This window comes from Poecilia reticulata, linkage group LG2, assembly GCF_000633615.1.
Source record: "Poecilia reticulata strain Guanapo linkage group LG2, Guppy_female_1.0+MT, whole genome shotgun sequence".
In the NCBI taxonomy this organism is placed as follows: Eukaryota; Metazoa; Chordata; class Actinopteri; order Cyprinodontiformes; family Poeciliidae; genus Poecilia; species Poecilia reticulata.
This window is the reverse complement of record NC_024332.1, coordinates 13,016,497-13,030,369: the sequence shown is the minus strand read 5'-3', so window position 1 is coordinate 13,030,369 and position 13,873 is coordinate 13,016,497. Positions and strand designations below refer to the sequence as shown.

At 38.8% G+C, this 13,873-nt stretch overlaps 1 protein-coding gene across 3 annotated transcripts in view; it reads left to right on the top strand.

The window, feature by feature from the left end:
• Positions 1–701: 701 nt before the first annotated feature.
• The window catches only part of rnf17 (ring finger protein 17), a 20,248-nt gene continuing 7,076 nt past the window's right edge, over positions 702–13,873 (top strand). The window contains exons 1-23 of one of the 3 annotated variants that reach the window (XM_008431928.2): positions 702–904; positions 1,857–1,969; positions 2,218–2,315; positions 2,425–2,512; positions 3,775–3,864; positions 4,004–4,107; positions 4,500–4,668; positions 4,825–4,901; positions 5,653–5,727; positions 6,621–6,886; positions 6,981–7,070; positions 7,315–7,473; positions 8,413–8,584; positions 8,663–8,804; positions 8,879–9,066; positions 9,190–9,319; positions 9,945–10,098; positions 10,583–10,698; positions 10,984–11,101; positions 11,202–11,319; positions 12,425–12,685; positions 12,856–13,003; positions 13,483–13,595. In XM_008431928.2, the coding sequence (XP_008430150.1) occupies positions 835–904; positions 1,857–1,969; positions 2,218–2,315; positions 2,425–2,512; positions 3,775–3,864; positions 4,004–4,107; positions 4,500–4,668; positions 4,825–4,901; positions 5,653–5,727; positions 6,621–6,886; positions 6,981–7,070; positions 7,315–7,473; positions 8,413–8,584; positions 8,663–8,804; positions 8,879–9,066; positions 9,190–9,319; positions 9,945–10,098; positions 10,583–10,698; positions 10,984–11,101; positions 11,202–11,319; positions 12,425–12,685; positions 12,856–13,003; positions 13,483–13,595 (3,059 nt within the window). In that variant the 5' untranslated portion in view covers positions 702–834. The remainder of the gene's footprint in view (positions 905–1,856; positions 1,970–2,217; positions 2,316–2,424; positions 2,513–3,774; positions 3,865–4,003; positions 4,108–4,499; positions 4,669–4,824; positions 4,902–5,652; positions 5,728–6,620; positions 6,887–6,980; positions 7,071–7,314; positions 7,474–8,412; positions 8,585–8,662; positions 8,805–8,878; positions 9,067–9,189; positions 9,320–9,944; positions 10,099–10,582; positions 10,699–10,983; positions 11,102–11,201; positions 11,320–12,424; positions 12,686–12,855; positions 13,004–13,482; positions 13,596–13,873) is intronic. The other 2 variants (XM_008431921.2, XM_008431910.2) reach the window with 2 other exon arrangements.

Genomic DNA, 13,873 nt, shown 5'->3' with positions numbered 1-13,873 from the left:
AATAAAGGCTATTATTATTCATTTTAAACTTGTTTTTATGTGTAAATGTAAAACATCCATATAGCTTATCACACTGAACTCGAGAGGAGTTAAAGAATCCTATTTCCAAATGCAACAAATGTGATTCCAGTCGTGTATATTTAGTTATTTTCAGATGGTATGTGAGTTTTGTTTTCATGTTTTTATATTTCATGCATGTTTCCAAATTTTCAGAGGGATCTCACGGAAGCCCTGCATGTCTGATTTAGTCTTTGGCGCCCCCAGGTGTCTGTAAAAAACACTGCATGACCAATTTGTTTTTCTAAAGCGTTTTTACTGGACAAATGTTTTTGTGAACTTTAATATTTGCATATCATATACAATTCCTCTGAGAATTCTGACTGGTCATAGTCAATAATTGTTCAAAGAAACAAATTTTCAACCAAAATCACTTAATAATTTTATGTAAAGTGAGGTCATATTTTAAGAAGTGATCTTTGTGTTGATCAGGATGCAAAGTGGCAAGGCTGTAAGCTGTACRTGCTTACAGCCTTACAAATCTCATTTAAAATTAATACATTTCCAAACATTGGAAATGTATTAAGATTGGAACAAAGGTTTGTATATTTTATGATGGTTTCATCTGCATGAAGATTGATATGTATATGTTTATCTATGTGTTTTCTTGTAATATGCACTAATTTTCTCTTAAATAAAGGAGAATAACGTATGTTTACAAGACGCTTTCCGTGCGTCTGTGAACGCACCTGTGTAGTCACGTGACGAAGTGAGCAGCCTGCGCGGCGCCATCTCAGGTGGAACAGAAAAAGGAAAATCCAGCTCCTGACGACGTTAATGATGGATAAAGGAGATAGTCCCAGTGCTGCAATTTGCAAATTATGTGGGAATGCATTTAAACTTCCGGGTAGGATATTTACAATGATTTTAACACTGTTTATCTTCGATGTATCACGTTTTACGTAAAGTTTGCTTAGCAGTGGCGCCAGCAATTAGGTGGCTAATTTTTTTTAGCCACTTACTAGCAGTGCGCGTGCACAGACGTTTAAAATATACATACGAAAGATGCGTATTAACTACGAGTAACTCTTGATGGTTGCAGTTTTTTTAGAGGACGGGGGAACCACTGTAACGTCTTACCCAGAGCATTTGGTGTTAGCAAATGAAAGCTAATTATTCTACACTAAAATCCCCGCCTACGTCAATGCGTCAAAGTAGGACATGTTGCGTCTTCTTCCCGGAAAGGCGGCTCGGCTTCTTCCGCCGTCTTTAAAACCACAAATATAATAAATAAAATACCCTACTGCAGTTCCCTAAACAGAGTGTGGAAGAAACTTTTATTTGGTTTGTTCTATCAAAATGATTAGGACAGGAACAAATGGTCTATTCTTCTATAGCGGGATTTGTTATGGCTAACTGTGAGTGAGGCGAGTTCAACCGCGGAGTTGAACATTCAGGGACTAAATCAATTTCACGTATTAATTTCACTATGAAATGAGAATAACTTTTGTTTTGAACATTTCTTTGGGCTCCCTCTAGTCTCAGCGTGTCATCATTTAGATTATGATGCTTCCAATCCATAATATACATTCAGTTTAAGTGAATCGGGGCTCAGGAAAAACATGCAGTTATACATATATCTTATAATGATGATTTCCCATTATTATTACTATTTTCTTTTTTGTTTTGAATTTTTAACTATAAGTTGCTAGTTAGTTGTAAAGATAAGTGAGACTGTACTTTGTTTTAAAATGCATTTGGATTAATGTTTTCATTTTTGGAACCAAAAAAGCGGTTCCCATTATGTTGAATGAATTAAATCTGGTCTGTTCTGTTCTGTCCGTTTCATCACCTTTCAGAGGATAAAACCGATGGTAACCTGCCCCGTATACTTGCATGTGGCCACATCTTCTGCACAAACTGCCTGGTGTCCATTGAGTGTGAAAGTGCCATAAGATGTCCAGATTGTGAGGTAAAGTCACCAGTCTGGTTCTTTCCGGAGGCAGACACAACGCTGTTGAAAACTATTCTCTTTTGAGTTGAGTTTAAAGTTCAGGGTCATTTTCTGTTTTTAACTGAAAACGGTTACACACCTTTAGCGTGTATAAGACATCCAACATTTTAGTAAATTCAAACATTTGTGGGCTTGTGCAAGTGTTGTGTGCTTGAATCTTTTGAAAACCAATGATGATGTTAACAAGATGAACTATGTATTTGCAGTTTTGGGCAACCCTTCCAGAAGGGGGGGTTAACAGCCTGCAGGAAGAGAGCAGAATCATTGGTCTGATTTACACTGCTGAGATGAACCAGATCAAAAGGTAAAACAGTTTCCCTTATGCAAGTTTTACCAAAATCTAACAACTAGTTTTCTTCTGTCTTTTGATTTCAGAAAATTATACATTATTTTAATATCTATTTTTCTTAAAGCCTCCGCTGCAATGGACCAAAAGTGTGCCAGAAGAACAGAACATCACCTCGTCCAACGACTATTTCCAACAGTGACGTTGTGAAGCAGGTAAGTTTTAAACTTTTATTGCCGTAATTATTAAAAGTTGCCTGGTTTTTGTCAATAAATCTGTCCTAAAATATACTTTACAAATGCTTGTTCCTGTCTTTTTTATATATTGACAGTACTTATTATGTTAGAAACTATGAGTAATCAGGAAAAAAAAGCAAATTTGAACTTTTAATCTTTTATTATTATTATTATTATTATTACTACTAAGCGTTGCAATGTACATGACGAAATGGTTGTGATCACACAAATATGAAACTGAACCTATTTTGCATATTAATGCTGTTTCCCCAGAGCTTTCAGTGTCTTTGGTCTTTTCAATATTTTGATCAGAATCCAGAGATGAAAAAACAATTTTCTTGATTTTCACTTTAATTTACAAAAATTTGAATTTAAAATAAAGCGTCATTGTTTTATCTGTTTTAAACAGATACAGGAAAACTTTTATTTAGTTGCATTTTATTCTCAAATTTACAATATTAAGAACACTAAATGCACAACTTTTTTTATATTTCTTTAAGCAGGCACCTCATTGTATAAATACCATATTGTAATTTTATTAGTTGCTCATTCTTCTATAACTCTTAAACTGCCTTCATATTGTGAACAAGAAGCAAATGTTTGCCTGAATGCGGTTTAGTGTTTGTCAACAGAAAAACATTCTGATTTTACGTCAGCTGAAGAAAACGGTTTGGCGCGCGTGGTATTTTATTTCCATTTCTCACCACCACTTGGAATCAAACATCACAAACTGTCACAAATTATCGGCTCTTCTAAACCTTTCAGAATATATAAATTATATCAAAAGAGAAGCGTCATTAAAGTAAGTTTCTGGTGATCGCATAATCCGATGGCCATTATCAGAAAGTATGACGACATATCTACGTCAAAGAAAACGGGTAAAACCTTAAACTTAATGTAATCAACTCTCCCTTCTTCTTAAATTGTATAAAAACCCTTCACTTCTCACGTTAACGGTGTTTTTTGAGCTTGGTCATGATAGGTGAGTCTATATTTTTTGGTGTATGAGGTGAATGGTTTTATACACTTTGGAGGTAAAGAAAATAAAAGTCACATTTTTTTACTTGGTTACATTCATGCCCTAATATTTGGTACAAAATCTGGACAGATTAATGTATTCATAATACCAGTTCAAGATGGAGGCCACATTAGCATTTGGACATTTAACTGTTTTCTTCATCTGTATAGAAATTTACATTCAAATTTGGTATTTAGAACGGACTGGTTTGTGTTTTCTGCAGCCAGCAGACATTGAGAAGATTGAAAGGACAGTAGATGAGTCATTGATCCAGGCTGCAGAAAATCTTGCCCAGTTGGAAAACATCTACGAGGTAAAAGCAGCGCCATGTCTAATGATCAGATTTTTATGATTGTTATAGTTCCTAGAAACGAAATACGCCTCTATGAATTGCCTGTCTGAGGCTCTTACTGGAATGTGGTTGTGTGGATTGACTGGTTTTCACCTGGCAGGCCCTGACAGCTGACCTGGCAGAGCAGGTGGAGAGAGAGAGGACCCGACTGGAGATGGAGATCACCCAGGCCTCAAATAAAGCTGTGCACATGATTCAGAAATGGTATAAACTATTCAACAAAGAGTATGCAGGGTTTCCCGCATTATATTATAAAGCCTGGCAGGCCACCAGGCTAAGCATTTCTTATTTATTTAAGTCTTTTTAAAATGTTTGCATTTTTTAAGACTTTATAATTGGTGTTGAGGTATTAATCTTCCAATCTTTCAATAACGTATGATTATCAAGTGATATTTTCAAATTTTCTGTCAACTTTAAACCTATTTTAACACAAAAACACGACATGACTGACCTGGCGCCCAACCATCTGGCTTAGCAAGTTGATCTTTCCCTCTTCTGCTTAAAAGTCTGAAGGCAATAGATTAGTTTTAAAAAATGTTTTAATTCTCAAAATTTCTCTGTAATCCATCATGATATTGGAGTTTGTTGGCCAACAGGAAAGATACACAGTTTTACCAGCTAAAAAAAATGGAGACGCATTTTCCCTCCGGCCGGGCAGTGGTGTCCCATGTCCAGGAGAGGATTAAAGCTTTGGAGATCGCCATGCAGATGGCCAGAGAAATACGCCGGGTCCCCTTCTTGGAGCAGTACTGCATCCTGGATAAGGTTCGAGGTTTGATGGCGTTTGAAAACCTGCATGGTTGGAGTCCGTTTTTAGATGTCACAGAAATGTAAAGCTGTTGTGTTGAGCAGCTTTGCATTTTTGGGTCATTGAAAGTAACCCTCTGCAGAACGAAACTATCATGTTTATCTCATTAAAAGGTTTTAGAAACCCTGCAGACACCGGTGGATCAGAAGGCCATTGATTTGAAATGCATCACTGAGGGAACTGGAATGAGGTTTGAAACCAGATTCAGTTTTTCATACATTTTTTTTTTTAGAGGTTTTATTTTCTCTAGTGGCCTTTATTTGATAGTTAGTTGACAGGAAAGTGGGTAATGAGAGGCAGGGAAGACATGCAGCAAAGGTCGCCAGGCCGGGAATCGAACCTGGGACATCCGCGTCTAGGACTGAGGCCTCCATATGTAGGCTGTGCTTAACCCCGGCGCCACCACAGCACCCAGACTCAGTTTTAATACAGTCACAGCAAAGCACAGCTTTCTTAGAATTTTTGGTTTCAGATAAAAGTCAAAATCTTGTCTTTAAAAACTCTTAAAGATGAAACTAAATATTTACATACGTTGTTTAGAAAGAAACATTTTTTTCTCCATCTGAAATCAAAGTTCAATATTCTTTTCCTGCTTGAGGTAATTTAGGATTAAGATTATTCATCGTTGCTAAAGGCCAGATTATTGAGTCAGAGGTTTGCATCAATTTGAACAATTTGGGAAAGCCCAGATGATGATGATGTCATGGCTTCGTTAGCTTCTGATAGGTTCATTCACAACATCTGAGTTAACTGTAGTTRTGACATGTTGCCGTTTTCTAAGACTTGAGACTTTTTGTGTCATGTAGAACATTAAAATATATCAAGTAACAAAATTACTCAAAACACAAAACTGTTTCTAAATATACACGTAGTGGTGTCAGTTAACGGAGTATGAAGTTTTGTATTTTATATTTGTCTTGAATTTCTTCTGTACATTACAGCTGTGTTTTTCAGTCAGAAAATGTGAGCCAGTGTTTGACGTTGTCTCTGAAAATGGAGGCCTGCGGCTCAAACGTGTGAGTTTAAAATACTTTTTAAAAAAAAAATTACAGTGTGATTCTTTGGCACATGTGTCAAACTCAAGAGCCGGGGGCCAAATGTGGTCCTTTATACTCCAAATTACATGAATTAATCCCTCAAGTTTTTCACAAATCTGAAAAATTCATACAAAATCCACACAAAGTTAACAAATCCCCACATTTTTCTTTTCCTGATTTTTACTGCAAGGTTTTCTTAAAATTGGACAAAAACATTGGGTTTAACTTGGTGACTGCTGCCTCAGCCGTACTTGATGTCAAGCTGTAGTCCGTGAGCAACATGGCAAGTGATAAAAAGTCACATCTAGCATCAAATATTCCTAACTTAGCATCACAAAATCTGAGATTTTGATTGAAAAAAAAAACACACACAAACATTCACAAAATCCTGTATAGACTGACCAGGATTAATTTTAAGAAACTGGATACTGAAACAAACAGTTATTTATCAATATTTAACAGTTTAACAGGGTTTTATTAATACATTGTGGCCCTTTAAGAACATTCAGATTTTTAATACGGTCCAAAATGAAAATGAGTTCAACGCTGCTGTTCTAGGTAATACTTAACAATATTTCTTCTTATTTTTCTGCAACTTTTTGCTACTTTTTGGAGTTTTTAACATATTTGCTTTAATTTATGAAGTTAATATTTGTATACTATTGCCTAAACTTTCATAGTTGGGCTTAAGATGACTGGAAAACCACCACAGCTGCTCTGATTTCTTTTTTTTTTTTTTTTTTTAAATCATTTGCTAGTCATGACACTTTAAGTCATTTGTTATGTTTTGCTTGTTTGTATTCCAACATATGATATCCTCTTTGTTTAACTTTTTCTTTTTTTTCTTTTTCTTTTTGTTCTTTTTATTTCAGTGCAATCAAGCAGGCAGTGGGAAACCACCAATCAGACGTCTCCATCAAAAGCTCTTCAAGGAAACATGTCAAGCACAGAAACGGCTTCTCCAATCTACCCAGTAGCAAGCCAGATAAATGGGAGTCAGAGAGTCCAGGAGCCAGTAGATCATCACCTCAAGGGACCCATCTGGCCCCAAAACCTGCCCCTAGGATCAGCTCGTTCTCGGACCTTGGAAGCCCAGATGTGATTATCGAGGAATTTTTCGACGACAACCCAGAGCCCGGTGTGCAGCTCAGTTGTGTCACTTTTAAATTGATGTCAGATTCACGTGTAGTTGAGGTTTTGGTTTTTATTATTGACGTTGCATCTTTCCATAGTTACTCCGACTGGACCTGAAATGGCCAACAACGAGTGGAGAACCCAAAGGAGACGAAAATGTCACCTACKTGACAAAAAGTGTAAGGAAGGTTAGGAAGCAGCTCTCCGATCTTTATTACATCTTTGTTTTGTAAACGTAAGACACTGATTTGAATCCAGCAAATAAAAATGCAATTCTATATGAGTGGAAGATTAATCTAGAGCTATATGGAAGATTTAAAGCAACTTAAAACACTCTGAACTTGACGCTCGCTCCAGTTCTCGGTATTGTCCATTCAGCTCTTTGTCTCGTTGAGTTTTATTCAGGAACGTTTTTGGGCTGTTCTGCTTTAGTTACTCACTGGGTTGTGGTGACCCATGTGGTGAATCCAAGTCACTTCTACGTCCGCTATGTGGCTGAGAAGAAGGAAAGTGAAGTTCTTTCAAGGAAGATTAACGAACTCTGCGTTGGAGAAGGTTGCCAGTTTACACTGGGAGACACCATGGAGAGAGGTATCTATGTCTCCGTCAGACTTTATCAAGCTCCTAGTCAAAAGTAATTGTTAGTATATTTAAGTGGCGGTGCAGCTGTGTTTTAGTGACACATCTTTGAGGCTGAAGACTGCTCCGTAACGCAGAAGTCTTGATTTTACACGACTCTCGACGGTAGCAGTTCCTTTGCAGTAATACACGTAATTTTGTAACAAGTTTGTCTTTTCCTGAGTTGGAATATACAGCATTGTAGCTTGAAGAGCTTCAGGTTTACAGTGTGGTTTTACGTCCAAACATCCTTAGAAAGTCTTAAAAAAATCTTAAATCCATGTCTCTAAAATTAAATTAAAATGTCTTAAATTAATGAAAAAATAAGTTGGCCCTAAATACCTTAGTCACACGTTATTGTGTCTAGACTATTTAATCTCATATATTCAATCTAGTTTATTTTTTTTCTTGAGGAACTTGTCTGTCAGGCAAACAATTGAGTTGCATGTAGACGTCTTCATTACGTCTGCATTCGTTACTCAAGCTGCTAACATGCTCTTGCTAGCTAGCTAGCTAGTGTTTTTGTCTCTCTTGGGGAAGTGTAACTTTGTTGCAAGTGGGCTGGATTAAGTTTATCTTTGCCACTTATTCACTTCCTTTGTACATTTCTGTTGTGATGTAGGTCTTAAATTTAATTCATAATGGTTTTAAAAAGGTCTTTCAAAGCCTTAAATTTGAATTGGTGAAACTTGCAGAAATCCTGAATAGAGTTCCTTTGGTTCTATTTCCTTTCAGTTTCCCTGCATGTGACCTGAAACCTGAGTCCCACACTTAATAGATCCGCCTTTTGCATTCCTTCAGATTTGATAGTAAATCAACATTATAATAATCAAGTCATAACTGTGTCTTGATGTGTCTGTGTGACTATTTCTCTGGAGGTGTTTAATTGTAATTTTCCCTGCTCGTCTCCAGGCTCCATGATCTTTGTGAAGTGGAAGGACGTGGTGTGGTGCCGCGCCACCGTGGTTGAAGTCTTTCTGAAAAGCTGTGTTAAGGCTGTGAAGGCCTGTCCTGTCACCCAGCTGGCCAGTTTGCGGGTCTTCTTTCCAGATTATGGGTTCACAAAAAGCATCACCATCCAATCGTACGTTGGACTTCGATCAGACTCTGGTTGTTTGTTTCTCTTTGATGGTATGACTGCAATATTTCCTCTTTTTCTCAGTGAGGAGGCGGCTGCCGAGTCTTTACTCAAAGCTGTGAACAACCACCTGAGGAAAGTGGCTGAATCTGTGAACGTAGAACTGAATAACTTTGCTCCTCAGGCCGTGAGATGTTCACTGAAAGACCTGGTCCCATATAACCTGGTAGGATCACTCTAGATTCAGATGTTTGGAGCTACAAAAGGTTGATGTGAAATTGAAAGTGTGTGTGTGTGCAGACAGAGGGCTGGAGCGAAGAGGCAAAGGCTGAGTTCTGCTGTGTGGTCGGATCTGCTGCTGTGGAGATGCGACCTTTGGGTCAGGACAAGGACTCTTTGTTGGTGGATCTAAGAAAAGCTCCCATGGAGCAATCCACTGATGTTCCCATCTCTGTCAGGGAGTACCTCGTTTTCATCGAGGTGGCCAGGTACACCTGTACATGTGTTTATTTTACCGTTAACCGTGTATGACTTGCTAAAAACTTGTTGCAAATTTGAGATGTAGGAATCAGGACTTGTCCCCAAATGCTGCATGTGTTTTTCTACTGTAGGTTTTACTCCCCAGTGACTCTGGGCAGGAAGCCTCTGATGTACTACCCTCCTGTGTATCCGGAAGCCAGCACAGAGCTGGATGCTGTGGTCAGCCACATCAACAGCCTCTCTGACTTCTACATCCAGCTGGTATGAATCCGAGACAGCAGAGATAGAAAACAAAAACAACTTCCCAGAACTGTTTCTGTGTAATCGTCACTTTGGGGAGGTTCAACTCAGGACAGCTTTATGTGCCTTATTTTCTGGACTATAGAGCGCACCTTTCTATAAGCTGCGTCTACAAGGTTATAAAAAAAAAACTGTAAACGTTCAGATTTAAGCCGCTGGTATCTCCGCCGCTCTCGGTTTTTCACAAGGACACAGCAGAGGGCTGCGTCTCCAAAGCCGAACCATGGTTTTGTTCACGCCGATCTTACGTGGAGCGGCTCTATTTCCCTCCTGTAGTGCCAGATCTTTAGCCTTCAACTTAAAAGCTGCATCAGATGAGTTTGAAGAAATTTCTCCGTCGTACCTGCTGCTAGCTTGTTCTAAATGAAAATCAGTACTTTCTTCTTGGATTTACAATTTTGACTTACAATAATTCACTTCCTGCTAAAGCAGAAAAATCCACGGAAAATCCAAAAATCCACGGAAAAGCCGCCACAGGCTACAAGCCGCATGGTTCAAAACGTGGGGAAAAAGTAGCAACTTATAGTCAGAAAAGTCCTGTCTATTTTTGTTTTAATACACTACTGTATCCCTTCTTCGTCAACAGGTTGACAACATGGAGTCCCTGTTGCTGTCAGCCAAACTCCAGGATTACTACAATGCGCTGAAAGACGACGAGCTCCGGGTCTACTGCCCTGTAATAGGACAGGCTTGTGTTGCCCGTTTTGAAGACAAGCTGTGGTACCGAGCTCAAGTCATAAGTACGGATACCTTATTCCTGTCAGTGCTGCTGCAGCATTTACAATGTTTGCTACACCTACTGTGCAACAGCTGCATCTAATGTGTTTATTATGATTCTTAAACATGTAGTGAACTCTTGAAGTAAATAGTTTGTAGTTTAGTTGGATTTATGGTCCGTTATGTTTATAATAATCATACATCCTGGGAACGGGTGAGAATCTTCATACAGCACATTTCTAAATTACTAGGTTAGAAATAAACATAAACGCTTACAAAACAATTAAGGTAAAAGATTCCCTTCAAATGAACAAACAAATTAGGTTTGCATTTGATCTGTTTAGTTCTCTGAGATCAAACAATTTTTTAAAAATAAAATTAAAATTAAAACAGTTGTTTTTCTTTTCTTCCTCTAATTATGTTGTCAAAGTTGTTTCTGTTTCATCACAAACTATTTTTAAGCTACGTGGAGAGAGAAATGTTTCTGACTTGCTTGTGTGGTTTTAGGCCATCCTGGTGGACGGAAGGTGGAGGTTCGATATGTTGACTTTGGCAATAAGCAGGTTTTGTCAGTCAGTGACTTGAGGAAGATCAAAGATGAGTTCTTTGCTCTTCCTGCCATGGTAAGAGCACAACAGAAGCTCACAAAGCTCCTAAAGCAGCTACATAAAATGCTCAGGTTGCTTTGAAAGAGTGTGTGTCCTGCTGTCCTTATCTCTAAGTTAAATGTAATATACGATTCTGAATTTACCGTTGTAATTCAATGTAGGTTCAATGTAGAAAAGGTAAAAGTCAATTTGCAGCACAATATAAGGTTAACTTTCGGTTTCAAAAGCGTAATTTCTTTTTAATGCTCTGAATGTTTGTGCGTTCCCCAGTTGAAGTGAACATGTTCCTCTTAAATCCAGGCAGTTCACTGCTGCTTGGCAGACGTGTCTCCTTTAGACGGAGAGAGCTGGAGTGAAGCCTGCACCAAAAGGTTCATCAGCCTTGCTCACCAACAGCTGGTCACTGTCAAGGCAAAAGGTGCTGACTGTGGGTTTTCTTTTGGAAACTTTCCTTTTCTCGTACCAAATCTTTATTTCAGGTAAGTTTTCGTCACTGATTTTAAGTCTGTTTCCTCCAGGAAAAGTACCAAAGACTGAGCCTTTGCCCCTTGGAGTGTGTGTGGGTGGAGTGAACGAGCCAAAAACCAGCATAGCTGAGCTGCTGGCAAAAGAAAATTTGGTCCGCTTCAAAGAGAGGTAAGCAATACCTGAAGTACCTGGACAAATTGCAGATTGTCCAGAAAAATTTAAACAAAAGATTGCAGGAATATAGGTATTAGTGTCAGTATTTTACCACAGATGTTCTCTTCATTGTTTGAATGTTGCAGCCTAATGCTGGCCAGATAAAAATGACTAAAAATTGAAACTTTTCTAGCTTCTTCTTCAATATAATGTGTATTTATCAGGCTATGAGAGACAAACTTAAACTTCTCAGTTACCGAGAAGGAAGATGAAGAAATGATCTGCAAGCAGAAGGTTATATAAAAGTGTCAGAGTTTTAAAGGGGCAGTACTTTATAAAATCAACTTCTTTTAAGCTTTACATCATATTGTAATGTTGTTCTCTCATCATACCTGGAGTGTTGCTTTGATTCTTTCATGAATGTTTGAGAAATCGTTTAATCTCTATGGCAACCATTCAGCTGTGTGAAACGCAAACTGCCACCTCACAGAGCATTCCTTCCTCATTCAGCTCCTTCAGACTAGTCAGCAGCAGTTAGCAAACACCTGGTGGAACTGAGCATCAGCTGAGCTCATTATAGGAGCTACAACTCAATGAAATGCTAGTAAAAACATTGTTAAAGGGTTCCTAGAGGAGCCATGTTGTGAGGACTTCCTGAAGGTGGAGTTTCAGAAAGAGCAGGAGTTTCTTAAAGAGACAGGGGCCCAATTTCAAGGCATTAAGTATCAAAGTCAAATTTCTCTAAGACATATTTGATATATGTAGCATTTTGATAACAACTGAAGGTAACACAATACTTCCCCTTTAAATATTCTTGCTTATTCAGGAGCTGCACCTACACACCTATTGCAGTTTTGGCAAGTAGCGTTGCTCATCATATGTGAAAGACCAATATTTCATATATTACTTAATTTCTCTTGCGGATCAATAAAGTATTTTCAATTGAATTTAAGATAAATAAGCAAGATAAGATTGTTGACGTAAAGTGCAGAGTCTAATATTTTAATTTATTTTGTAATTTTATTATTCTGTATCCATTCTTCCCTCTTCCTCCCTTACAGTATCGCCACATTTGACTAATTTTCTTCCGTAACCGACTCCACTGCTTCCTCTGTTTCAGCAAGCAGAGAATCAAAAACAAAAAGCCGTCTCGTCCCGATTCCACTGTCTGGGATCCTCCGCTCGATCTCGGCGCAGCCGCGGCAAAGGCCGAAGCTTCGGGTCGCGTCTCTGTTGAGGAGCAAAACGACGACCCTGTGGAGCTGCAGCCGCAGTTGAAGCTACCGGATGAGCGCAAAGACCTCAAAGTCATGGTCACTCACGTCAACTCGCCAAGCAGCTTCTACGTCCGACTCACCAATTCTGACCCTCAGCTTAAAAGGTGACCATCCACGACCAACTCTTGTTTGACATGATGTTTAAATCTACAAGATCCAAAGCTACAGCTGCTTGTCTAACCCTGAATGTTTCAGTTCAGGACGTCAGTAAATCTGTCACAAGCAGCTTGTTGTTGAAGTAAATGTCATGAGTGTTATTCTAATGTTTGTGTAGGATATGCGAACTGGTGAAGCAGGAGTGTGCCCTAATGGAGCCGCAGGAAGTTGTGTGGAAGGCGGACATGTACTGCGCTGCCAACATTAATGGAGTCTGGGAGAGAGGACGGATCTGCAGCGACGTCACATCAAGCAACACTGCAGAAGTATTTACTCGCTACAGATTTTTATTTCTGAGGTCACTTTGCTGCAGCTGTTTCTCTGCAGAACTGCCGAGAGGTTTGTTAACATGTTGCAGCAACACGTAAATAAATCTCTGAAAACTTTTACGGTACTTGGATCATGTCGGAGACCCATCACAGCTGTGATTAAAAAGGTTTACACACACTTTCTGGAGCAGTGACTAGGAACGTTTTTGGAGCTTTTAGTTAAGTTTTTTAAGCTTTTACCAACACAGCAGCATGTAGCTGGTAGGGATTTTTAAAAACAAAAACTGGAACAAACTGATTTAAACATTTAAATTAGTTACTTTCTTCATTACCACAGAAGAAGAATGGTTTCAATGTGACAAGTCTGTGACTTTTTGACCTAAACTTTGTGTCAGGATTCCCCACTAGAGATTTTTGAAAAACTTCAGTGGTGGCATTTAAATGATGACGACTGTTTCTCTACTGAACGGTAACAGGTCAGACGGTGTGACCATGGCAACAAAGTGAAGATCCACGTTAGTAACCTGTACCCGCTTCCCTCCTCCTTGATCGGCTCCCTGGCAATGGAGTGCACTCTGAATGACATCAGGTTGGTTGTGCTAACATGTCAAGTGATCATAGCAGCGTATTATTCGACTACATCAGTTGTTTATTGTTCCCTCTTGTGACCATTCCATCCTAAAATATGTCTTCCTTCCTTCCTTCCTTCCTTCCTTCCTTCCTTCCTTCCTTCCATCCATCCATCCATCCATCCATCCATCCATCCATCCATCCATCCATCCATCCATCCATCCATCCATCCATCCATCCATATCCACATTTAACTCTGAAAGGTGGAGTCTTTGATACATACATACATACATACAT